The sequence below is a fragment of the Zalophus californianus genome, chromosome 11 (genome assembly GCF_009762305.2).
Source record: "Zalophus californianus isolate mZalCal1 chromosome 11, mZalCal1.pri.v2, whole genome shotgun sequence".
Lineage (NCBI taxonomy): Eukaryota > Metazoa > Chordata > Mammalia > Carnivora > Otariidae > Zalophus > Zalophus californianus.
In genome coordinates, this window is record NC_045605.1 from 54,498,909 (window position 1) to 54,525,275 (window position 26,367).

The window sequence follows — 26,367 nt, forward strand, 5'->3', positions numbered from 1 at the left end:
GGGATGCTATAAAGGACTTTAGCACTTAGAGAAGGTATAGATTGAAAGAGTAGTTTTGTGAAATAGTTTGAAAACCATTAGACTCTATTTCTGAGATATTTATCAACTTGGAATTTATATTCCTTGATTCTTTCCTAATTCAATAGATTGGATCTATGTCTTGGTTTGCAATAAGAGTAAATTATTCCAAATATGTGTTATGAGAAATAAACACTAGTAGAAATTTTACTTGTATGGTTAAAGGCTTTTACTTGATAGTATTTTTTTTTTATGGGCTTTATTTTTTAGAGCAGTTTTAGATTCACAGAAATAAAGAGCACAAAGTACAGAGAATTCACATATACCCTCTTCCCCAACACATAGAACCTCCCCACTATCCACACCCTGGCACCACAGAAGTACATTTGTTACAATTGATGAACCTACAATAACACATCATCATCACTCTAAAAATCCACAGATTACATTCAGGTTCATTCTTTTCTTTTTTTTTAAGATTTTTTATTTATTCGTTTGAGAGAGAGCGAGTGAGAGCACGAACAGGGTGGAGGGTCAAAGAGAGAGGGAGAAGCAGGCTTCCCACTGAGCAGAGAGCCCAATGTGGGGCTCGATCCCAGGACCCCAGGATCATGACCCGAGTCTAAGGCAGACACTTAACCAACTGAACCACCCAGGCGCCCCTCAGGTTCATTCTTACTTGATAATACTTTGAAAGAAAATGTGAATGAATATTCCTTCTCATCTTTAAGAGAGTGGTTTTCAGTTATTTCTTGCCCTAGTTTAGTCTTTTCTGATTCAGGGTTTAAGAGAGAGCTAACATCAGCATCATCTATTTTGAAAAAGTATTCAGGGTTGGGGAAAGGTCTTTTTTTTTTTTTTAAGATTTTATTTATTTGGCAGAGAGAGAGAGAGCACAAACAAGAGGGGTGGCAGGGAGAGGGAGAAGCAGGTACTCAATCCCCAGAATTCCTGGGATCATGACCTGAGCCGAAGGACGCTTAACTGACTGAACCACCCAGGTGCCCTGGGAAAGTTCTTTTTTTATCATCTTAAATGTTTGTAAACATTTTATTCTGCTGGTTAACAGTATTTTTTTCTTTTTTTAAGTACCAAAAGAATTGGTGGAGCTCCATTTGAAGTTGATGAGGAAGATTGGCAAATCTGTTACAGCAGACAGATGGGAAAAATATTTAATCAAGGTAAATATTAAAAACTAACCTCTGTTACTGAAATATTACTTTAGCATAAATTGATGTGTTTCATAATATGCTTAACTTTTAAAATGGTCTACTAAAAATTGCAAAATATGACTTAGAAATCCATATAATTATTATTAGTATGTGATTCTCTTCTGCAGCTACTAAGCCATAGTCTTGAGTCCTAAGGTTAGGTTTCAGAGGTGTTCTGTTTCTTTTGTGCCTAACACTGTGTGCCCAGGACTTTTCATGTCTTCTCTCATTTAATCCTTAAAATCATCCTGATGGAATCAAGTAAGACATAGATAAGGCAAAGAAAGTTGTCATTTTTCCTTGAGATCACACAGTATGCATAGACAGAGCCAGAATTTGTCTGTTACTTAAAAGGTAAAATGTCCTAACACCTTTAAGTCAAATATAGGAGACTTCGAAGTTACCAATAAGGCCAAATCTATTCTCAGTGAGAACAACCTGGGAAATCAGAAAAGTGTTGCTTTATGATAAACCCTATTAAAGGCAAGACCATTTAGGAAAAATTGTCTGAAATTGCATCCAAACCTTGAAAACTACACAGGTTTTGGAAGCCTAAGCTGATGTATATACCTACCTCCATGATATCTTTGGGAGTATTTTGCATTCTATAACATACCAGAAGGTTAGGTGATATTTTCTGGTATTTTGAAAATGATGTAATTTTCTTATGTTTTGAAAAATGTATGTGTTTATATACCCATGTATTTTCATATCTGCTTTCTTTTGTGGGGAGTTGTGTATGTGACTTTAGAGCACTATGAAAAGAGGAACCATCAGGGAACAAGAGTTGGCTTGTTTTTACTATAAAAATCGCATGTACTTTTCCAGTTATCTTTGCTGTATTATACACCATTCTGAATTAAGTGACATGAAACAATAATCATTTTAATCAGCTCACTGATTCTCTGAGTCAGAAATTAAGAAAGAATCAGTGCTTTGTTCTTTTTTTTTTTTTTTTTTTTTTAAGTAGGCTCTGCACCCAGCATGGAGCCCAATGTGGGGCTTGAACTCACAACTGAGATTGAGACCTGAGCTGAGGTCAAGAGTCAGTGCTTAACCGACTGAGCCACCCAGGCACCCCAGTACTTTGTTCTGTTTTATGCCTGAATAATGTTCCATCATATGCATATACCACTTTTTATTTATCAACTTACCAGTTTATGATATTTGGCTTGTTTACATCTTTTGGCTATTATGAAAAGCGTTGCTGTGAACACTTACATAGAGGTTTGGGTAGACATGTGATTTATTTCTTATATCTAGAGTGGAATTGCTGGGTCATATGGTAATTCTATGTTTAACTGTTTGAGGAACCGCCAGACTGTTTTCCAGAGCTGCACCATTTTACATTACCACTAAGGATTTATGAGGGTTCCAACTTTTCCACATCCTTCCTCACCAACACTTATGATTGATTGATTGATTTTAACCATCCTAGTGGGTGTAAAGTGTTCTCATTGTGGTTTTGATTTGCATTTTCCTTATGACTAAATGATGGTGAGCATTCTTTTCATATGCTTGTTGGCTGTTGTATATCTTTGGAAAAATGCCTACTCCTATCCTACATTGTTTAGTTGGTTGGTTGTCTTTTTGTTCTTGAGTTTAAAGAGCTCTTTATATATTGTGCATACTAGACCCTTACCAGGTATATGATTTTGCATACATTTTCTCCCATTTTGTGTGTTGTCTTTTTACTATCTATGTAATGTTCTTCATGCACAAAAGTTTTAATTTTGATGAAATCCAATATTTTTTTTTCTTTGTGGCTAGTGCTTTGGTGTCATAACTAAGAAACCATTGCCCAACCCAAGATCATGAAGATATCCTGTAATCTATACTAACAGTTCTGTACGTTTGACTTTTATGTTTAGATCTATGGTCTCTTTTAGGTTAATTTTTGTATATTTTCAATATTGTTTTGGCTATTCTGTTTCCCATGCATTTTCTTAATGAGTTTAAGTATCAGCTTGTTTATTTCTGCAAAAATGCTAGCTATGATTTAGATAGGGTTAGGTATAATCTGTAGATAAATTTGGGGAGTATTAGCTTCTTAACAAAAATAAATCTGATCCATGAAAATAGGATGCCTTTCAAAATATTTAGGTCTTTAATTCCTTTCAAAAACATTTTGTAGTTTACTGAGTCCAGTACTACACTTAATTTGTTCAATTCCTTAGTATTTTCTTGGTTTTGATGCTGTTATAAATGCAATTATTTTCTTAATTTCATTTTCAGATCATTCATTGCTAATGTTAGAAATACATTTAATTTTTGTATCTTGCAATTTTGCCAGACTTGATTATTAGCTCAAATAGTTTTATTGTGGATTTTTAAGATCTTCTGTATATAAGATTATGTCATCTGCACATCTAGGTAGTTTTACTTTCTCCTTTGCAATCTGGAGACCCTTTATTTCTTTTTCTTGCATAATTGCATTCATTAGACCTTCTGGTACACTGTTGTATAGAAATGATGAGAGCAGATGTCATGTTTCTGATCCTGGGGGAAGCTTTTCAATATTTTAAGATTTAGTATGATATTAGATACATCATAGATGTTCTTTATCAGGTTGAGAAAAGTCTCTTCCTAGTATGTTGAGTATTTTTATCATGAAAGGTATTAGATTTTGTCAGATGTTTTTTCTGTATCTATTGAGATAACCTTGTGGTTTTTTCCTTTATTAACATGATGTATTAATTTGATTAATTTTCATTGGTTGAAACAGTTACAATCCTGTAATCAATCCCATTTGGTCATGTTTCATAAACCTTTTTATATGTTGCTAGATTTGGTTTGCTAATTTATTGTTGAGGATTTTTGTGTCTATATTCTTAAGGGATACTGATGTGTTGTTTTCTTGAGAGGTCTATGACCTCATAGAATTAGTTGCAAATTATTTCCTCCTTTTTTTTGGTAAGTGTTCATGAAGTATTAATGTTAACTCTTTAAACATTTGTTAGAATCTAGCAGTAAAACCATCTGGGTTTGGGCTTTTCTTTGTTGGAAGTTTTGTTTTTGTTTGTTTACTCAGTTTCTTCTGTAAGTTCAGATTTGTATTTCTTCTTGAATCAATTTCAATAGCTTGTGTCTCTCTGGGAAATTGTTCATTTTATTTAGCTTATCTAGCTTATTGGCATTCGATTGTTCATAGTATTCATTTGTAATCTTATTTATATATAGGTAAGTAGTAATATCCCCTCTTTCCTTAATTTACTAATTTTGCATGTTCTTTTTTTTCTTGGTCAGCATAGCTATAGGTTTATCAATTTTGTTGATCTTTTAAAAACCACTTAATGGTTTTATTGAATTTCCCTATTGTTTTTCTATTTTATTCTTTCCTTTCATTTCCATTGGGTTTAGTTTGTTCTTTTCTGGTATTAAGGTGGAAGTTTAGGTTATTGATTTGAGATCTTCCTCTTCTTTTTAACATAGACATTTTCAGCTATTATATTCCATCTTTACTCCCTGCTTTAGCTTCATTCCATAAATTGGTATGTTACATTTAATTTTCTTTCATCTGAAACTATTTTCCCATTTCTCTAGTGATTTCTTCTTTGACCTATTATTTGGTTGTATGTTGTTTAATTTCCACATACATGGAAATTTTGCCAATTCCTTTTCCTGTTACTGGTTTCTAATTTCATTCCATTATGTAGAACATACTTTGTGTGATTTTTGATTAATTTTGTTGACACTTGTTTTTATGGCCTCACTTAACGTGTGTATGTGGATGTAGAAAAGGTCCTTCAATATTAAAAAATAATTTTTCTACCTAGGTATTTAGTGAGGTTTGCTAATTTCATACTTATATCTACTGTCTTTTCTGATTTTCCTTTTTTTCTGATTTTTAAGACTTTTGCTGCCCTATAAATAGAGTTTATGTACAGCACACACACCTAAGTACAGATAGATATTTTTCCCTTATCCTTTTTGAATGCTAAAGTCTCTATTATTTTATTAAAGAACAATAAACTCTTCCTTAATTTTTTATTTCCCTTTAGCTTTCACCCATCCTCCCTTTTCCATTCTGTATTAGTTATGTATTGCTTTCATGACAAATGGCTTCAGAACCTAGCTGGTGAAAACAACAAATATCAAGTCTGCCGTTCTCTGAGCTGTGCCTAATGCTCAGCACATCGCAAACTGTGTTCTCCCGGATGTCCGTTGGTTGAAGTTTTCTGGATGAAGTCTGAAACTGTCTCTGGTACAAAGAGGATAAAGAAACATGAAAGAAAGAAGCAGAGTACTCCAGATTGATACTGTGGCTGGTCACCAGTATGCAACAAGTTCTGTGATTGTTTGGACTTGTATGTCTGCTCTTTGAGGCCTTCCTTGGATCACTTTCCAAATAAACTGTTTGATCTCATCTCAAGTCCTGCTTTTGTTGGAAATCAAAATTTGATAAAGCACTTAACAAAATGGAATACCATAATATCCAGTTAACATATTTAAATATACTCAGCATTATTAATGATCAAAATGATACAAGTAAGTAAGCAACACACATAAGATACTCTCCTGAAGTGCCAGTTTCTGGTGAGTAGGGGACATTGCACTGCAGGATACTCCAGGACCTCCTCTTCGTAAAGTCACTATTTTCAAGAGCAGAAGACTTAGCTTACTTTCTTAACACTCAGAAACAGACACAGGCAGACAAAATGAGGATCCCAGATGAAAGGACAGGATAAGGCATGGCCAGAGATATAAGCAAAACAGATATAAGTAACATGCCTAATAGAGAATTTAAAGCAGTGATCACAGAGAGGCTCACTGGACTTGAGAAAAGAGTGGAAGATATGAGTGAGACCCTTAACATAGGGATAAGGAACAACATAGAAGAGGTAAAGGGCTTAAAAAATGAAATCAGAAACATGCTTGATGGAATGCATAGCAGGATGGAAGAGAAGAGGAAGAAATTAGCGACCTAGAAGACAAAGTAATGGAAAGTAATCAAACTGAACAAAAGAGAGGAAAAAAAGAGCTACATAAAACAAGAATAGAAACTCAGTAACTCATCAAATATAATAACGTTCATATTATAGTAGTCCCAGAAAAAGAAGAGAGAGAAAAGAGGGCAGAAAATTTATTTGAAGAAATGATAGCTGAAAACTTCCCTAATTTGGGGAAGGAAACAGACATCCAGATCCAGGAGTCACAGAGAATTCCATCAAAATCAACAAAAGCAGACCCAAACCAAGACATACGGTAATTAAATTTGCCAAGTATAGGGGCGCCTGAGTAGCTCAGTCGTTAAGTGTCAGCCTTTGGCTTGGGTCATGATCCCAGAGTCCTGGGATCAAGCCCCGCATCAGGCTCCCTGCTCAGCAGAGAGCCTGCTTCTCCCGCTCCCACTCCCCCTGCTTGTGTTCCCTCTCTTGCTCAAATAAATAAAATCTTTAAAAAATAAATAAATAAATTTGCCAAGTATAAAATCTTAAAAAAGCAGCAAGACAAAAGAATTCAGTAACTTACAAGGGAAAACTCATAAGGCTAGGAGGAGATGTTTCAGCAGAATCTTTGCAAGTCAGAAGGGAGTGGTATTATATATTCATTCAAAGTGTTGAATTAGAAAAATCTGCATCCAAAAATACTCTATCCAGCAAGGCTATCATTCAGAATAGAAGGAGAAATAAAGAGTTTCTCAGATAAATAAAAAATAAAGGAGTTCACAGGTGCCTGGGTGGCTCATTCAGTTAAGTGTATGCTTTTGGCTCTGGTCATGATCCCAGGGTCCTGGGATTGAGTCCCTCGTCGGGCTCCCTGCTCAGTGGAGAGTCTGCTTCTCCCTCTGTCCCTCCCCACCGCCCCCCCCATACGTGCTTTCTCTCTCAAAGATAAAATCTTTAAAAAAAAAAAAAAGTAAAGGAGTTCATGACCACCTAAACCAGCCCCGCGAGAAATGTTAAAGGGGACTCTTTGAATGGAAAGGGGATATAGTATAAACGTAGGAAACAGAAAAGCAGGGAAAATGAATATTTCTGTAAAAAAAATGAGTCAAGATATTCACAAAAAAATTATAAAATATAGTAACATCACCTACACATGAGTGGTATAAGTGCATCCTACTCTTGATCTCAACCCAGGTCTTAATCCTCAGGGTCATGAGTTCAAGGCCCACCTTGGGCTCCATGCTGGGCATGGAGCCTACTTAAAAAAAAAAAAAAATTAGTAATATACACCTAAAATCTAGGGAGGAGAGAAGAAAAAGTGGGTTCAAAATTAAATAACCATCAACTTAATGTAGGCTGCTATATGTACAAGAGGTTGTCGAGAAACCTAATGGTAACCATATATCGGAAAGCACTAATAAACCTACAAAGAATGAAGAAAAAGAAAACCAAGTATATCACTAAAGAAAATCAGCAAAGTGTGAAAGACAAGAAAGGATCAGAGAAAATTTTCAGAAACAACCACAAAAAAGGTAATAAAATGGCAATAAATACATATTTATCACTAATTGCTTCTAATGTAAATGAATTAAATAGTCCAGTGAAAAGACATAAGGTGACAGGATTAAAAAAACAAGACCCATCTATATGCTGCCTACAAGAGACTCATTTTACACCAAAAGACACTTGCAGATTAAAAGTGAGGGAATGGAGAAACCTCTATCATGCAAATGGATGTCAAAAGAAAGCCTGAGTAGCAATATTCATATCAGACAAAACAAACTGTAAAACAAAGACTGTAATAAGACATAAAGAAGGACTTGTATAAATAAAGGGACAGTCCAACAAGAAGATATAATTGTAAATATTTATGTAAATATACCCCACATAGGAGCACCCAAATACATAAAAAGTTAACAGACCTAAGGAACTAATCAATAGTAATACAGTGAATACTAGGAGACTTTAATACCCTACTTATGTCAGTTGACAGGTCATCCAATCAGAACATCAACAGGGAAACAGTGGCTTTGAATGACACACTGGAGCAGATGGGTTTAACAGATACATTCAGAACATTTTATCCTAAAACAGCAGAATACACGTTCTTTTCAAGTGTGCGCAGAATGTTCTTCAGAATAGATACACATTAGCATCATAAAATCAGTCTCAACAAATTGAAGAAGATTGAAGTCATCCCATGCATCTTCTCTGTCCACAATGCTATGACACTGGAAATCAACCAGGAGAAAAAATCTAGAAAGATCACAAATACATGGAGGTTAAATAACATGCTACACAATGAATGGGTCAACCAGGAAATAAAAGAAGAAATAAAAAGTACATTGAAACAAATGAAAATGGAAACACAATAGTCCAAAACCTGTAGGCTGCAGCAAAAGTGGTTCTAAGCAGAAAGTTTATAGTAGCAGTATATGTTAAGAAGCAACAAAAAACTTGGGGTGCCTGGGTGGCTCAGTCGGTTAAGCAGCTGCCTTTGGCTCAGGTCATGATCCCAGGGTCCTGGGATCGAGCCCCACATCGGGCTCCCTGCTCAGTGGGGAGCCTGCTTCTCCCTCTCCCACTCCCCCTGCTTGTGTTTCCTCTCTCGCTGTGTGTCTCTCTCTGTCAAATAAATAAACAAAATCTTTAAAAAAAAAAAAGCAACAAAAAACTCAACCTAACCTTACACTTAAGAGAGCTATAAAAAAACAACAAATGAAACCTAAAACCAGTAGAAGGAAGGAAATAATAAAGATTAGAGCAGAAATAAATGATAAACTAAAACAAAAACAAAAGAACAGATTAGTAAAACCAGGAGATTGTTCTTTGAAAAAAATCAATGATTGATAAACTTCTAGCCAGACTTGTCAAGAAATAAAAAAGACTCAAAATCATAAAGGAGAGAGGAGAAATAAGTCAACACCGCAAATTTACAAACAATTATAAAAGAATATTATGAAAAAACTCTATGCCAACTTATTGAACAACCTAGGAGAAATGGCTAAGTTCCTAGAAACATATAAACTACCCAAACTGAAACAGGAAGAAAAAGAAGATTTGAACAGAACAGTTATCAGCAATGAAAAAAAGAAGAAGATAGCAGGAGGGGAAGAATGAAGCGGGGGAAATTGGAGGGGGAGACGAACCATGAGAGACTATGGACTCTGAAAAACAAATTGAGGGTTCTAGAGGGGAGGGAGGAGGGGGGTGGGGGGCTGGGTTAGCCTGGTGATGGGTATTAAAGAGGGCATGTTCTGCATGGAGCACTGGGTGTTATACGCAAACAATGAATCATGGAACACTACATCAAAAACTAATGATGTAATGTGTGGTGATTAACATAATTAAAAAAGAAAGAAAAAAAAAGAAATGGAATTAGTAATCCAAAACCTCCCAACAAACAAAAGTCCAGGACCAGATGGCTTCACAGGCGAATTCTACCAAACATTTCAGGAAGAGTTAATACCTGTTCTTCTCAAACTATTCCAAAAAATAGAAAAGGAAGGAAAACTTCCAAATTCGTTCTATGAGGCCAGCATTATCCTGATACCAAAACCAGATAAAGACACCACTACAAAAGAGAACTACCGGCCAATATCCCTGATGAACATAGATGCAAAAATCCTCAATAAAATATTAGCAAACCGAATTCAACAATACATTAAAAAAACCATTCACCATGATCTAGTGGGATTTATTCCTGGGTTGCAAGGGTGGTTCAGTATTTGCAAATCAATCAACAGGATACATTACATCAATAAGAGAAAGGATAAAAACCATATTATCATTTTCAATAGACAGAAAAAGCATTTGAGAAATACAGTATCTATTCCTTATAAAAACCCTCAACAGAATTTTAGAGGGAACATACCTCAGCATGATAAAGGCCATATATTAAAAACTCACAGCTAACATCATCCTCAGTGGGGAAGAACTGAGAACTTTTCCCCTAAGGTCAGGAACAAGGCAAGGATTTCCCCTCTCACCACTTTTATTCAACATAGTACTGGAAGTCCTAACCACACCATTCAGACAACAAAAAGAAATAAAAGGCATCCAGATTGGTTAAGGAAGAAGTCAAATTTTCATTATTTGCAGATGACATGATACTATACCTAGAAAACCTGAAAACCTACACCAAGAAACTGCTAGAACTGATAAGCGAATTCCATACATTTTCAGGATACAAAATCAATGTACAGAAAATCTGCTGTGATTCTGTACACCAATAATGAAGCAGTAGAAAGAGAAATTAAAAAACAGTCCCATTTACAATTGCACCAAAAACAATAATACACCTAGGAATAATAAACCTAACCAAAGAGGTAAAAGACCTTTACTCTGAAAACTATAAAGCACTGGTGAAAGAAATTGAAGATGACAGAAAGAAATGGAAAGACATCCCATGCTCATGGATTAGAAGGACAGATATTGTTAAAATGTCTATAAACTACCCAAAGCAATCTACACCTTGAATGTAATCCATACCAAAATGCCAACAGCATTTTTCACAGAACTAGAATAAACAGGTCTGAAATGTGTATGAAACCACAAAAGATCCTGACTAACCAAAGCAATCTTGAAAAAGAAAAGAAAAGCAAAGCTGGAGGCATCTCAATTCCTGATTTCAAGTTATGTTACAAAGCTGTAGTAATCAAAACAGTATGGTACTAGCACTGAAATAAACACATAGATCAATGAAACAGAATAGAAAACCCAAAAATGAACCCATAACTGTATTGTCAATTAATCTTTGATAAAGTAGGAAAGAATGTCCAGTGGGAAAAAGACAGTCTCTTCAACAAATGGTGTTGGGAAAACTGGACAGAAATTGGATCACTCTCTTACACCAGACACAAAAATAAATTAAAAATGGATTAAATGACTAACTGTGAGACCTGAAACCATAGTAACCTCTTTGACATGGGCCATAGCAGCTTTTTTTCTAGATACGTCTCCTGAGGCAAGGGAAACAAGCAAAAATAAACTGTTGGGACTTAATAAAATAAAAGCTTCCAAACAGCGACGGACAGTGGATAAAACTGAAAGACAACCTGTGGAATGGGCAAATGACATATCTGATAAAGGGTTAGTATCCAAAATATATAAGGAACTTATAAAAACTGAACATGCAAAAATAAATAACCCAATTAAAAATGGGCAATAGACATGAACAGACATTTCTCCAAAGAAGAAATACAGATGACCAACAGACACTTTCTGAAAGGATGTTAATCATCACTTATTTTCAGGGAAATGCAAACCAAAATTTCAATGAAATAACACCTCACACCTGTCAGAATGGCTAAAATCAACAACAAAAGAAACAACAGGCATTGGTGAGGATGTGAAGAAAAAAGAACCCTCTTGCACTGTTGGTGGGAAGCAAACTGTACAGCCACTGTCAAAAATAGTATGTAGGTTCCTTACAAAGTTAAAAATAAAACTGTATGATCCAGCAACCGTTCTCCTGGGTATTTACCCAAAGAATCCAAAAACACTAATTAAAAGGGATATGTGCACCCCTGTGTTTATAGCAGCTTTATTTACAAGTCAAGGTACAGAAGCAGCCCAAGTGTCCATTGATAGATAAATGGATAAAAAGGTGGTCTGTGTGTGTGTGCACACACGCATGCACACAATGGAATATTATTTAGCCATAAAAAAGAATGAAATCTTGCCATTTGCAACAACATGGTTGGAGGTATAACTTATAATGCTAAGTGAAATAAGTCAGTCGGGTCATGATTGCAGGGTCCTGGGATTGAGCCCCACATGGGGCTCCTTGCTCAGTGGGGAGCCTGCTTCTCCCTTGCCTGCCGCTCCCCCTGCTTGTGCTCTGTCTCTCTCTCTCTGTCAAATCAATAAATAAAAAATCTTTAAAAAACAAAAATGTGGGACGCCTGGGTGGTTCAGTCAGTGAAGCATCTCCCTTCGGCTCAGGTCATGATTCCACGGTCCTGGGATCGAGTCCCGCATTGGGCTTCTTGCTCCGTGGGAAGCCTGCTGCTCCTCCTGGTTGTGTGCATTTGTGCGCGCTCTCTCTCTCTCTCTCTGATAAGTAAATAAATAAAATTTTAAAACAAGCAAACAAAACATGAACATCAGACATTTATTCTCTTGCAATTTTTGTGTGTTAGGAATTTGAGTGGGACCTACTGGGATACCTCTGGCTCAGAGTTTCTCATTAGGCTGCAGTCAAGCTGTTAGCCTGGCATGCAGTCTCATGTGAAGGCAGAACTGGAGGAGGATCCCTTCTGATTTCAATAACATGGCTATTGACAGTATTCAGTTTCTTGTCATGGTTTGTCTACAGTCTACCTCAGAGCATTGGCAGTTACATAGGGCATTGCTTCTCCATGGGGCTGCTTACCACATTGCACCAGAGCCAGTGGGTGAGAGAGAGGGCCCAAAGACAAAAGTCATGATCTTTTTGTAACCAAATCATAGCCACAACGTACTATCACTTTTGCCGTATTCTCCTTGTTAGCATAAAGTAAAGTAGCATAAAGTAAAGCATAAAGTTACTGGATTTGGCTCATAACCAAAGCTGGGGGTGGAGGGCAGTGATGGGAAGTAAATCCATAAAAGGTGATACTTTTTATTCCACATCTTTTTAATTTCTCTGATCTTTCCTCATGACACTCTTATCTTTTAGCTGCTTTCCTACAGTAGTTTCCTGATTTTCCTTTTTACCCCAATTAGTCTCCTTTCCCAGATCTTTCTGTCTAAGCTCTTGAAAGTTTTTATACTATAGAGGTCTATTCTAGACCTTCCTCTAGTATCATTTTATATATTCTCATTGGGTATTCTTGTCTATTCTCATGACTTTAAAACCCCATGTGTTAATGACTTATATTTTCATCCTGAATCTTAGTTCAAAGCCTGAATATACTCAACTACATATTGAACATCTGCTTTGAAAAAAATGCTAATGAATCAACATGAGGTAGAGATTAAACTGCTGTAAGAAAGAGACTCCAAAATATAATTGGTTAAATAGGCAATAAATTTATTTGTCTCTGTTAAACAATCTGACTTTACTACCCCTGGAACAACTGTGTTTAATGAGATTATTCAGAGATCCAGATTCTTCACATTTTATTGTTCCACCATAGGGTATTTTACTTTTCTTTGTTGTAGAATGTGCTTCAAGCTGCAGGAAGGGGAAAGAAAGTATAGGGCAAACAATTTTCTTTTTTTTTTTTTAAAGATTTTATTTATTTATTTGACAGAGAGAGACACAGCGAGAGAGGGAACACAGGCAGGGGAAGTGGGAGAGGGAGAAGCAGACTCCCCTCTGAGCAGGGAGCCCGATGTGGGGCTCGATCCCAGGACCCCGGGATCATGACCTGAGCCGAAGGCAGACGCTTAACAAGTGAGCCACCCAGGCGCCCCCAAGCAGTTTTCTTTTAAGAAGTGAGGTAGAATTTGCATACTTCACTTCTGTTGTTCTTTTAAGAAGAGCACAGTCACATAATCTTACCTATTTGTAAAGTAGGTTAGAGAATACCTACCCTTCCTTAGTGTTATAAACTCTGGAAACTGGGTCAGAGGGAGCAGATTTGTTTGGGGCAACTAAACAAGATTTGGTTTCCCTCCCTTTGGGAAGAGTATATATCCCCTTGCTAGTGAATTCAGGCATGGACATGTGACTTGTTTTTATTCCCATGAAATGCAAGGAAAAGTAATAGTTACACTTTTGAACAGAAGCTTCTTCACCCCAACCCCCCAGCAGAAGCTTTAAGAGCAGTAGGTATTCTCCATGTTCTCTATTCCCTTTGCTATGATGATTTGTATGCAGAATTTTTTTAAGTCATTGCTGCCCATTTTGGGGTGAAAATGATAGGTTACAAAGCCACTGCTAACCTGTCATCAACATATAGTGTAGGCCAGAAATAAACTTGTTGCTGTAACTGAGGGATCAGCACAGTATTTCTTAAAGGGTCAGATACTAGATATTTTAGACTTTTGTTCTTTATAGTCTCCATCAAAGCTACAGACAATTCCTAAATGAATGGATATGGCTGTATTGTAATAAAACTTCCTTTACAAAAACAAGCATTCAGTCTGTGGGCCATAGTTTGCCAACCACTGTTGTGAATGGTTGAGATTTATGGTTATTTTTACTGCAGGATAACCTAGACTACCCTGACTGATACCTTTGGTTAAATAGCACCAGCACCCCCATCTGCTTACCCAAACCAGAAATCTAAGTATCATCCTTGACTCCTCATTTTCCAAACTAAATCCTGACTTCGTACTTTCAGAGCTCTTGATTTAACAGATGAAGATATATTTTTTTCAAGGTTTAACTAGACTATATTGTTACAAGGGGGCCCTTACTGAGCAGGGCCAATATATTTGGTCCCAGGATGTCACAGAGGAGAAATGGAGAGGTCATGATTGCAGAAGAGGTCACTGTAATTGAAAGACATGATCCAGGAAGGCAGACATGATCAGGACAGGCCAGGGGTGGTCAGATCACAGGGTGAGGGACAGCACAGCCCCTTTCACTCCCGCTTCTTGTAGGTCTCCAGATGTGACAGGACCCAGCCTGATGACAAGAAGAAACACAGGAAGCAGGAGGTGAGCCCAGTGGTGACATCCGTGACCCCCAGCTGCTCCTGTGGCGGTTTGGAATCCATCTGGGCCCACAGCACCAGGAGCTGCCGGGTTAGGCCTGTCAGGCCTCTCAGCAGCAGGGACGTCAGCACAGACATGACTTCAGACAGTGGCCAGCAGGAGCCCAAGTCAGGAAGTCAGAGTGGCAACAGATGAAGATTTTAAGACCCAAAGAGAAATACTTATTCTTAGCAATGTATTCAAGTTAGTAATAGAGAACCAGAACTTGGGTAGATTTGGTGTTAAATTTGTAGGATAGTTGACCCTTAAAATATGGGCTTGTACACCTGTCCACTTACATGTAGAATTTTTAAAATAAATACAGTATAGTACTGTAAGTGTATCTTCACTTCCTTATGATTTTTGTAACATTTTCTTACCTCTATTTAAGAATACAGTTTGTAATATAAATATGTGTTAATCGACTTTGTATGTTTTAGGTAAAGCTTCTGGTCAGTAGTGGGCTATTAGTATTTAAGATTTGGGGGAGTCAAAAGTTATATGCAGATTTTTAAATGTGCACAGGATTGGAATGTCTAATGCCTGCATTGTTCGGGGGTCAACTGTAGTTTTTTGTAACCTAGGGTTTTATTGTTCCTTGGCTTGGTAGATGGTACCATTGTCTTTTCAGTCATTTAAACAAACCTGATGGTCATTCTGGGTGGTTTTTTTTTTTTTTTTTTTGTCCTTCACATTTAGTATATTACCAAGTCCTGATTGATTTAGCCTTCTTTTAAGAAAAAAAATTTTTTTTAAAGATTTTATTTATTTATTTGACAGAGAGAGTGAGAGAGCACAAGCAGGGGGAGCAGTAGAGGGAGAGGGAGAAGCAGGCTTCCTGCTGAGCAGGGGGCCTGACGCGGGGCTCGATCTCAGGAACCTGAGATCATGACCTGAGCCGAAGGCAGGTGCTTAACCATCTGAGCCAACCAGGCGCCCCTGAGATTTTTTTTTTTAAGATTTTATTTATTTATTTGAGAGAGAGAGAATGAGAGAGAGCACAAGAGGGAAGAGGGTCAGAGGGAGAAGCAGATTCCCCGCTGAGCAGGGAGCCTGATGCGGGACTCGATCCCAGGACTCCAGGATCATGACCTGAGCTGAAGGCAGTTGCTTAACCAACTCAGCCACCCAGGCGCCCTAAGATTTTTTTTTTTTAATTTAAATTTCAGTTAATTAGCATAATGTATTTGTTTCAGGGGTACAGGTCTGTGATTCATCAGTCTTATATAATACCCAGTGCTCATTACAACACATGTCCTCTGCAATGTCCGTCAGCTGGTTACTGCATCCTGATTTAGCCTTCTTGATCTCTTTCAGTTCAGTCTATGCAACTCTAGCTGTCTCTGCCCTAGTTGATGCCATTTTCTCTTACTTGGATTATTATAGGAAACTCCAGGCTGGTTTCCCTGTGTCTAGTCCACTTATCACAATTACAGTGATAAAGTGAAAATCAGAGTGATCTTTCTCCTTTGCTTTAATTCCTTAATGTAGGAGTCCTTGTTGTCTTCTGAACAGAAAATCATTTCTTAACATAGCAATAGAGTTCTTGATGTGATGGCCCCACTTTCTCCTCTGGGTTCTTTTCTTGCTATTCTCTATATTGGTCTCATCAGTATGTACTATATTCTGCCTTGCAGAACTATTTTTGGTTTCCAGAATGGTCATGCTGTTTCTGGCTCTTTGGTCCTTTGTATGACTAAAGTAGGCTTTGCCCTTGAGTGTTCTACCACTCTCTTAATATATCACCTTGCCTTATTTCCTTCATAGTAGTTAATTACTCTCTAAAATCATCAGTTTTACGTTTTTAAGTCTGTCTCCAGTAGAATTAAAGCTCTGTGATGGCAAGAATAATTTTATCATTTTCTATTACATTTTTAATATCTAAACTAGTACCTCGCACTTAACTGTTGCTCAGTAAGTATTTAAGTCAGTAAATGGATGAATGAGTGAAGATTTACCTTGCAGAAAGCCCTGTGTATGTATGAGTCTTACTCAGTGTTTCCTTAGTATTTTGTGGTTATCCTCCATAAGTCATTTCTTTGTGGGCCATATAGTACCTGGCTGGAGTATGTGAAATAGTATACACTGTTTGTTTTGTAATTGTCCATTTATCTTCTTGCATGTATCCCCCTTGCTTCCATTCCATTCACCCCTGCACTAAGATTCAAGTTCTGTGAGATTCAAGAGGTATGCATGTTTTTCAGTGTTTTGCCATCTAATACTAATGGTAGGTGTCAAACATGTTCAAAAATGCAGTTTTATCAGATACCAGTTTTCAGTGCCTATTATTTTAGATTCTTCTTAGAGTAATTTCATATATACTTTAAGTTTTCTTTGATGCCAGCAGACTTTAAAAATATTTATTCTGAAGAATCCCATTGATCCTAATTTAGGTGGCTCAAAGGTCTAGGTTAGAAAGGTTAAGGTTGACTGATACTACACTGCTTAAAATTATGTTTCATATGCCCCCTTGGACTGAATTATAGTTACTTGAGAATCAGACATGACTCTGGGATTTCCTCAATTTGGAGGACCTTGTGGTATTTCTAAGGAAATGAGGTTGGGAAAAAAGTTGCCCACAACCTCTTTTTATTTTTAACATTTAAAAAAATGTAAAGTGCATAGATAAAAAACAAGAACATTATAATGTCCATATTCGTACCACTCAGAATTAATGCTTTTGTGGTTCATTAGTTCCTTTCATATATTTGCTAACTTAGTTTGGGTAGAACTTTTCATGAAATTTAAAATCTGTCCCCATTTTATCATTATTTTCCGGCAAATCTGCCAGATTTCAATTATAATAGTGAACATATATATAGTCTTTTAATTTGTAAAACACTTTGGTACATGTTGCCTAAAACTAAAAGCCAATTAGTTTTACTTCATCACCCTATGCGATTAGCTTTTATAGACCGTATGACAAACATCAGTGTCTTACTGATCGTCAGTTACACTAATTTGTTTTAACCATTGATTTGTTGACTTGGATTTTTATCATAGTTGCTATGATTTAACATTTAAAGATTTTATTTATTCTAGAGAGAGAGCATGCACACGTGTACGAACGAGCTGAGGGGAGGAACAGGGCAGAGGGAGAGGAAGAGGGAGAGAATCTTCAGCAGACCACGCATAGAGCCCAATGCGGGCTCCATCCCATGACCCCGAGGTCATGACCTGAGCCGAATCCAAGAGTTGGCTGCTAAACTGACTGAGCCACCCAAGCACCCCATGATTTGACATTTAAAATTTAGTTTCAGTATATAAATAAGTCCTGCTTTGTGATTATGGAACAAATATACAGATGCTTTTAATCTTAGTTTGCTTTGAGAATTATGTGTTAAATACACATAAAACATTAATTAGATTGTGGTTATTTTTGCAGTATAAGAAATTTCTTTAGCACAGCAGTTTTCAAATTGTTTTTCATGAAGCCCTAAGATTTCCCCAGAAATGCTTCTGAAACCCCCACGTATTATTAGTCTGCTGGGACTACCATAACAAAATACCACAGCTTATGTGGCTGACACAACAGAAATATATTTTCTCACAGTTCTTCAGGCTAGAATTCCAAATCAAGGTGTTGGCAAATTTGGTGAGTGCTCTCTTTCTACTTTTATGCTAGTCCTTGTCATCACTGTGCCCTCGCCTGGCATTTCCTCTGTGTGTTCACTGCAGGGAAGGGGCTTGGTGTCTCTGGTCTCAAAGACACCAGTCTTATAGAGCCCCACTCTTAAAACCTCGTTTAACGTTAATTATCTCCTTAAAGGCCTTATCTCCAAATACAGACACATTGGGAGTTAGGGCTTCACCATACGAATTTTGAAGGGACACAGTTCATTTTATAACATCTTATGAAATATCTTCTTGGAAGTGGTTGTGCTGCTCAATAAAAATGGAAGGGGAGTTGAAAATAACTGCTCTCATAAATTACATAGTTCCTTCAACATAAGAATTGATTAAAATTGCGTTCACATGTAACTTTCCAGGAGCACATTTATTTTGTGAAATGAGAATCATCCTTACAATCTATCTTTCCTGGGGTACTAGATCTTTCTTAATTTGTTAGTAATATTGTTTTGTAGAACCTTAAGTGATGTGAGCATGTTAGGTATTACCATTTGCATAAGGATTTGCTGGGGTCATTAAACCTTTGATTATATTATAGTATGTTTTTGTAAATTATTGTGGACTGTAATTGTAGTAACTTCTTGATTGAAGGTAAAAAGTGTTGGATTAAGAATCAAGGGTTCTAGGAGCACCAAGGTGGCACTGTTGATTTGGCATCTGACTCTTGGTTTCAGCTCAGGTTATGATCTCGGGGTCCTGGGATCGAGCCTGGCATCGGGCACCATGCTCAGTGTGGAGTCTGCTTGGGCTTCTCTTCTCCTTCTACCCACCCCCTCGCCCCCATGCACACACACTCTCTCTCTCCCTCTTTAAAATAAATAGATAAATTTTTTTTTTTTAATCAAGAGTTCTAGCTTTGCTGTTAAATTTTTGATCCAGGATAAATTAATTTAGTATTTCTGTGACTAATTTCCAGTTAGAACATAAAATAATATTGGGGTTGGGAGTTTGAGCACCATGTGGGGTGTCGATATTACTTAAATTAAAAAAAAACAAACAAGCAAACAAATATGAAAGAATATTGAGAAAGAAGCAAGCCCCAAATCGCAATTTTGGGGATTATCAGGTAGTAGTGATAGTTGTGAAAGCACTTTGAAAAGCAAAATTTAGGGAAATGCAAATTGTCAGTTTCACCAGTAATTTGCTTGCATTTCTCAAGTAAATAAACAGTTTATTTTATTTTGGAATGTATGTTTAAACTCCCTTAGCAGGAAAAACAACCCTATTTACTCATGTTATTACCTAGGTTTTGTTATTTGGTTGGGTCCAAAATAAAAATGTTAGAAGGAAAGACTGTGCTGTAATTTCCCCCTTACTGTTCCAATTCAAGGGATAACTTAGATTTTAACGTAATGTGAAATTCTCCACCATCATGGTTGTTGTCATGATTCCAGCATCTACTTCCATACTGTTCTTCGAAATCCAAACTTAGAGAATATCCATTTGAAAACTTTTGACTAACATTTTATTTGAAAATAGTAATAGTGAACCAAAAATGTAAGTTCATTTTATTATAGTCAAGCTTCTCCATAATTGCCCACATATGCCATATTCACTTTTTTACTTCCCACTCATTCTTCCCCGGCGGGTTTCTGTGCTACCAAAAACACCTTGTCAAAAGAAGGCTTGCCATGTTGTAAAATCCAGTGGACATTCTTCAGTTCTTTTTTCCCAAACCTATTTTTATCATTCTTTCACAGAGTTGAATGTTTTTAAATCTCTCTCAGGTTTGCTTGGTTTCTTTCTGTCTCCAGTTGTGCTTTCTTACTTTCTTTTGCTGGCTCTCTTCTCTGACCGCTGAAACACTGCTCAGTAGCAGATGGAGCAGAATAATCTAATAGAAAAGCTGGAAGATGCCTTAAAATAATTCATTTAAACACAATATAATCATAAATGTAGTTAGCTAAGAACCCACAGCTGCTAATGCCAGCCCATTTTCATCTGTCTATTCAGTAAAGATTTTTTGATGGCCTACTCTGTAAGGGACTTAGTAGGGCACAAAGGGGATGTATAAGACATGATGTTCTTGAGTCTGGAGTTCACTAAAGGCAGAAAAGCAAAGTGGGTACACAGAGAAATATAATGGCAGGCAGAATGTAAATGCTTTAAGTTCAGTGTGCTATCTAGAATAAAGTAGTTTAGGGGTATGCAAATATATTTAAAATTTTCTCATCTTTTCAGTATTTGTGGTGGAGATTATGACTGATAACAAATAGAAAAGCACTGATTTCTTCCCTTCCTTCTGACCAGTAATGCTTAGGAAAATAATGTGAAAGATACAAGTAGCCAAAAGTCATAAGGCAGGAAATGTTCAGCATGAAAGCATACTTAGAGAAATAGTCCACTCAGTAATTTTGATGGAAGGCAATTAGAACAGCAGATACAGGTTGTATAGTAGGCAAAAGTTTGACCCTTGTGCCTTTACTCTTGGTGTTACATTGAATATGAGTATGTTACATGGCAAGAGGAGCTTTATGGAAGTAATTAAATTTATTAATCAGTTGACCTTAAATTAGGGTGATTATCCTGGATTATCCAGATGGGCCCAGTGTAAATTATATGAGCCTTTAAGAGGAGAAGAGGCAGGCAGAAGGCAGAAATACTCAAAGCATGAGAAGGACTCAGCACATATACCCTTCTTGAAGAATGTAGAGGGTTGCATGGAAAGCATGAGAAAGAAATGAAATCTGCCAGTAATCTGAATGAGTTTGGAAAGCACAACTGGAGACAGAAAGAAACCAAGCATGGAAATGGGTTTTTGCTCAGAGCTACCAAAAAGGAGCTTGATATCAGTTTTATGAAACCATAAAGGGAAGATCCAGGTCAAACCAGGCTGTACAGGACTTCTGATGCACAGAAACTGGGAGATAATAAATGGGGCCTTTTTTTTTAAGATGCTAAATTTGTGTTTTATTATATAGCAGTAGAAAACCAATACAGATTGATTATATTAATGAGGGATTTATAATCTGATGAGAAAATTCAACAAGGATTAGAAGTTTCCAAAAATTGCTTACAGAAGTATTTTGCCTCTTTCAAATTTTTATAAAAAAATGTGCTCTTTTCTGTACAACCCATAAATAGAATCATGAAATTCTCATATTAGTACACTTATTTACTTTAAAACTAACTTGCTGCTAAACATTAAACAGATTTACTAAATTTGATACTAAATCAGAAAAGTTAGCTGGAAAGAGAATTTTGGTGTTAGAAAATCTGGGCTCCATTGTTTGTTAGTACTGTTGATCTCAGGAAACTATCTCACTTGTCTGAACCAAGATTGATTCATCTGTAAAACTGGTAAAATGCAATCTTATAGAACTGAGAAACTACCATTTATCTTGCAGAGTTGTGAGAATTTAATGAAATTTTGTATGAAATGCACTCCTTATAGTGTGTGACATATTGGTTTCAAGAATAAAAGTATTATTGCAGATAAAGTATCTAAGATAATGGTGAAGCTTATATTTGTCACCTACTTTTTAAGGTCTATAAAAGATACTGTTACGGTAATTTAGTTAATTGAAGCTACCATACCACAAAACCTGTAGAAGTATTTCCTGGGATGGTAGGTTATTAATTAAATTCTGAAGGTAAAAACAGATGACTTTATGTGAAACAGGAAGACAAATCAAGATGTGCTCAGCATGGAGGCATCTTTTCCCTAATGATTGTAGGGAATCAAAGCTGTGTTCTGTTGGTTGGCTACTTTACATTGTTATTCTCCTAATTACTTCCTTTATAAATAAGGAGAGGAGAAAGCACCTTTGTGTGTATGTGAATTCTCACTCAACCTTTACAGAGTAGATCCATATATTGATATTCCCATTTTGCAGATGAGGAAGTTGTATTTGCCTCTATAAAAATTTCTTTCCCTCACCAGAATTCATGAGAACTAGACCCTACATGCCTTATACACTGTTATGTACATCAGAAAGTCCTCAAATTATGTCCTGCGGCCTATTTTTGCAATATCTATCTATCTGAGAGAGAAAGTGAGCAGGGAGAGGGACAGAGAGGGAGAGAATCTCAAGCAGACTCCATGGTGAGCCTGGAACACAGGCCTTGATCTCACAACCCTGAGACTGTGACCTGAGCTGAAACCAAGATTTGGATGCTCAACCAACTGAGCTACATAGGTACCCCTGCCTGTTTGTGTAAGACTCATGAGCCAATAATGCTTTTTCACAAAGAACATTTATAATCAGTTTATTGAAAGAGAATCTCACTTTGAATTTGTTTTTTTTTTTTTTAAGATTTTATTTATTTATTTGAGAGAGAGAGAATGAGAGATAGAGAGCACTAGAGGGAAGAGGGTCAGAGGGAGAAGCAGACTCCCTGCCTAGCAGGGAGCCTGATGCGGGACTTGATCCCGGGACTCCAGGATCATGACCTGAGCCAAAGGCAGTCGCTTAACCAACTGAGCCACTCAGGCGCCTGAGAATCTCACTTTGAATTCCAGTTGAGCACAGTTATCCACCTCCCCTCAAATAATTCCATCCTTATTAATACATCTGTATTACAAAAAAGTTGAACTCAATTATTATTATATATTACACATGGTATATAACATGAGATAATGACATAGTATATCATATTTAATATAATTGCTATTATATTTTAAATTTTATCAGGAAAAATTGTAGAAGTGCTTTCTCTATTAATACATAAGTACCTTTGTAAATATACTTGATTTACGCTCTTGGCCCACAAAGCCTAAATATTTTATCTGGCTATTTTCAGAAAAAGTTTGCTGACCCTTGATATACATCATGCCTACCACAGTGCTTAGCACATAGGGGTTTAATAATTATTTTTTTGAAAGAATAAATGAATTGAGGTTAAATAACTTTGCAAAGGACACAAAGCCAAGTTACCCAACCTGGTCTTTCTGATTTTATATCCTAAAAAACAGTAAAGTTCCGTTTATGGCAATGAGAAATAAATCCTTAAGTTATTTTAGAAAGGAACATTATAATTATTTTCTTAGCTGAATCACCACGAGTGGACATTTTATATAATACCAGACATAGTATGGATGTTGGGTATAATTTGTAAATATTTGACAATAGCCTTATTTATATTTATTTATATAAAGTTATTAGTTGTAGTATAGCTTTTCTTTTAAAGAAAAAAGATTTTATTTATTTGAGAGAGAGAGCACGCATGCGAGCTTGAGCACAGAGGGAGAGGGAAAAGCAGATTCCCCACTGAGCAGAGAGCCTGATGCGGGCTTGATCCCAGGCCCTTGAGATCATGACCTGAGCCAAAGGCAAGATGCTTAACCCACTGAGCCACTCAGGTACCCCTAGTATAGCTTTTCTAACAATAGAATTTGAAGATCTAAGTACAAGTTTTACTGCGGCCAAAAGCTGTATTAGGATTTTCTTCTTAGGCATTCTTCTGTCTGCATTGTTAAGAGTACTGTTGATAATCCAGAGAAGTTGGCAAACTACAGCTCACTGCCTGTTTTTGTAAATAAAGTTGTATTGGAACACAGCCACATCTGTTTGTTTACATATGATCTATGACTGCTGTCATGCTACAGTGCCAAATTGAGTAGTTTATTTAATAGAGACTGTATGCAAAGCCTAAAATATTTACCATCAGCCCTTTGCAGAAAAAATTGAATATCTAATCTGGAAGGCACATCAACCATCTGTATCTCTATTTCTTTTAGATCTATCCTTTACGAAATTAAAATAGCAGAAAGTCACATGGTGGTTAGCAGTTGGGTAGATAAGAACAGCACGAATGAGCAAGAAACACATCTGTACCTGCTGCAGAACTACTTTGTTTTTTATGATCTCTTATATTAGTTGTTGGCTGGTTCATAAGCAGATAAGAACTCTGTGCACCTTTTTGACTGTCATTTACCTAGCTCCAAGCGTACTGAGTGACTGAACAAATATGTTTGTGTGATGTCTCATCAGTAAGTTTCCTTGACAGTTTATTACTAGAAAAAGTTTTATAAACTGACTTCCCTGAGCTGTAGCTCAGGCTTTATACAAAATTACAAACATCTCCATTTATATCCAGCTTACTGGCTGTTGAACTGGTGTCACCTAAACAAATCAAACTCAGCATATCAAAAGTCAGATTCATTCTCTTCCTCCTCACACCTCTTGTACATACTGGATCCATGATGTGTTCGTGTTACCAACATTCTGCGTCCAAGCCATGATTTGGGCATCGGCCCAAAGCCCTCCTTGTCCACCCACACCCATAAAATAGCCAGGTTCTGTTGGCTTTTCTTCCTGTTTATTTCTCAGATTTGTCTTCTGTTCATCCTTATTGCCATGGCCTAATTCAGGTAGGCCTTTATCATTTCTTGCCTGAAACGTCATCTTCTACTGATTAGCCTCCTGGCTTTTAGTCTTGTACCTTTTCACTGCCTTCTCCTCACTGCTACAAGAATGACCTTTTAAACACAAAGATTTAAAAGTGACTTATATCACTTTCTGAATGATTTAGTGGTTCCCATTCACTCAGAAATCTGAACTCTGTCATAGTATTCAGCGCTCATGATGGTTTAGCCACTTCTCTTCGGCCATATCTAATGTTATTCTCTCCTGTGCACCCTATTATTTGGCTCCTGTTCTACACCATTCACAGAACCTTCTGTCTTTTTCATTCCTCACAGTTTTTGCATATATCGTATCTTCTGCCTGGAATGCCTTCCTACTAACTTGTTTTCCAGGCAAACTTAATTTATCCTTTCTATCTCAGCTCAAGTACTACTTTCTCCTTAAGATCTTCTCCCGGAGAGATTTTCTTTCATAGATTTATATGTAACTCCATTATAGAAAATATCATATGGCCTTTTTTTTTAAGATTTTATTTTATTTATTATTATTTTTTTAAGATCTTATTTATTTGACAGAGAGACAGCGAGAGAGGGAACACAAGCAGGGGGAGTGAGAGAGGGAGAAGCAGGCTTCCCGCTGAGCAGGGAGCCCGATGCGGGGCTCGATCTCAGGACCCTGAGATCATGACCTGAGCCGAAGGCAGATGCTTAACAACTTAGCCACCCAGGCACCCCAAGATTTTATTTATTTATTTTAGAGAGAGAGCGAAAGAGAACACAAGTAGGGGAGGAACAGAGGGAGAGGGACGAGCAAACTCTGTGTTGAGTGCAGAGCCCGATGTGGGACTCAATCCCACTACCCCGAGATCATGACCTGAGCCAAAAATCAAGAGTTGAACACTTAACCAACTGAGCCACCCAGACGCCCCTATCATATGGTTTTTATAATGAATGTTCACTATGTACTAGGCACTATGTTTAACACTCACCTTTGAAATAGATACTTTCTTTTATGCATAAGGAAATTGATTTTGAGACATTAAATACCATGTTTGGTCTCACATTGCCAGAAGTGGCAGAGCCAGCATTCAAACCCAGGACTTTGTGAATCTAGTGCTTCAAAATACCACTAATATTGTCCTTCCTATTTGTCTTTTTTTATAGGTTGTAAGCATCTTGAGTGCTTTTTTTCATCTTTCATGCATCAATTTTAGATGATTTAAATAATCACTTAGTTTCAGTTTTCTTTGAGTTGTCTGCTGATAAGCTCAACTCTATATTTGCTTCTTCGTTGTACTCTTTCACTGTATTAGGTAGTTTTCTGATGGAATTTTGACTTTCCCTGTTATGAGACTCTTGATCTTTTATCTTTCTCTTACCATCATTGTGCATAATCTATAATGGAGACCTGTTTCTTTTCCTTTTGAAGTCAGTAGAATATAATTAATGTAAAATTCTGTTTAAGTCCAGAGCACATATCTGGCTTCTGCTAAGCTGCATCTTAGTAGACTGCACTGCTACTACAAATCATTCAGCATTGGCATCTGTTTGTTATCTTTTGTTAGTGTCTCCCTAAAACAGTTGGACTAAGTAAGACCTGTAGAATGAGCAGAAATTTGTTAGGAAATTACCAGTAGCTTAGCTCATTGTAATATAAAGTACCTAGAGAGAATGGTAATGAGGG

The 26,367-nt window shown here is 36.8% G+C and overlaps 1 protein-coding gene across 2 annotated transcripts in view; it reads left to right on the plus strand.

Moving 5' to 3' along the window:
* RSF1 (remodeling and spacing factor 1) overlaps positions 1-26,367 on the plus strand; it is a 159,506-nt gene that overhangs the window by 45,498 nt on the left and 87,641 nt on the right. For both annotated transcript variants that reach the window (XM_027578467.2, XM_027578466.2), the window contains exon 2: positions 1,108-1,199. In XM_027578467.2, the coding sequence (XP_027434268.1) occupies positions 1,108-1,199 (92 nt within the window). The remainder of the gene's footprint in view (positions 1-1,107; positions 1,200-26,367) is intronic.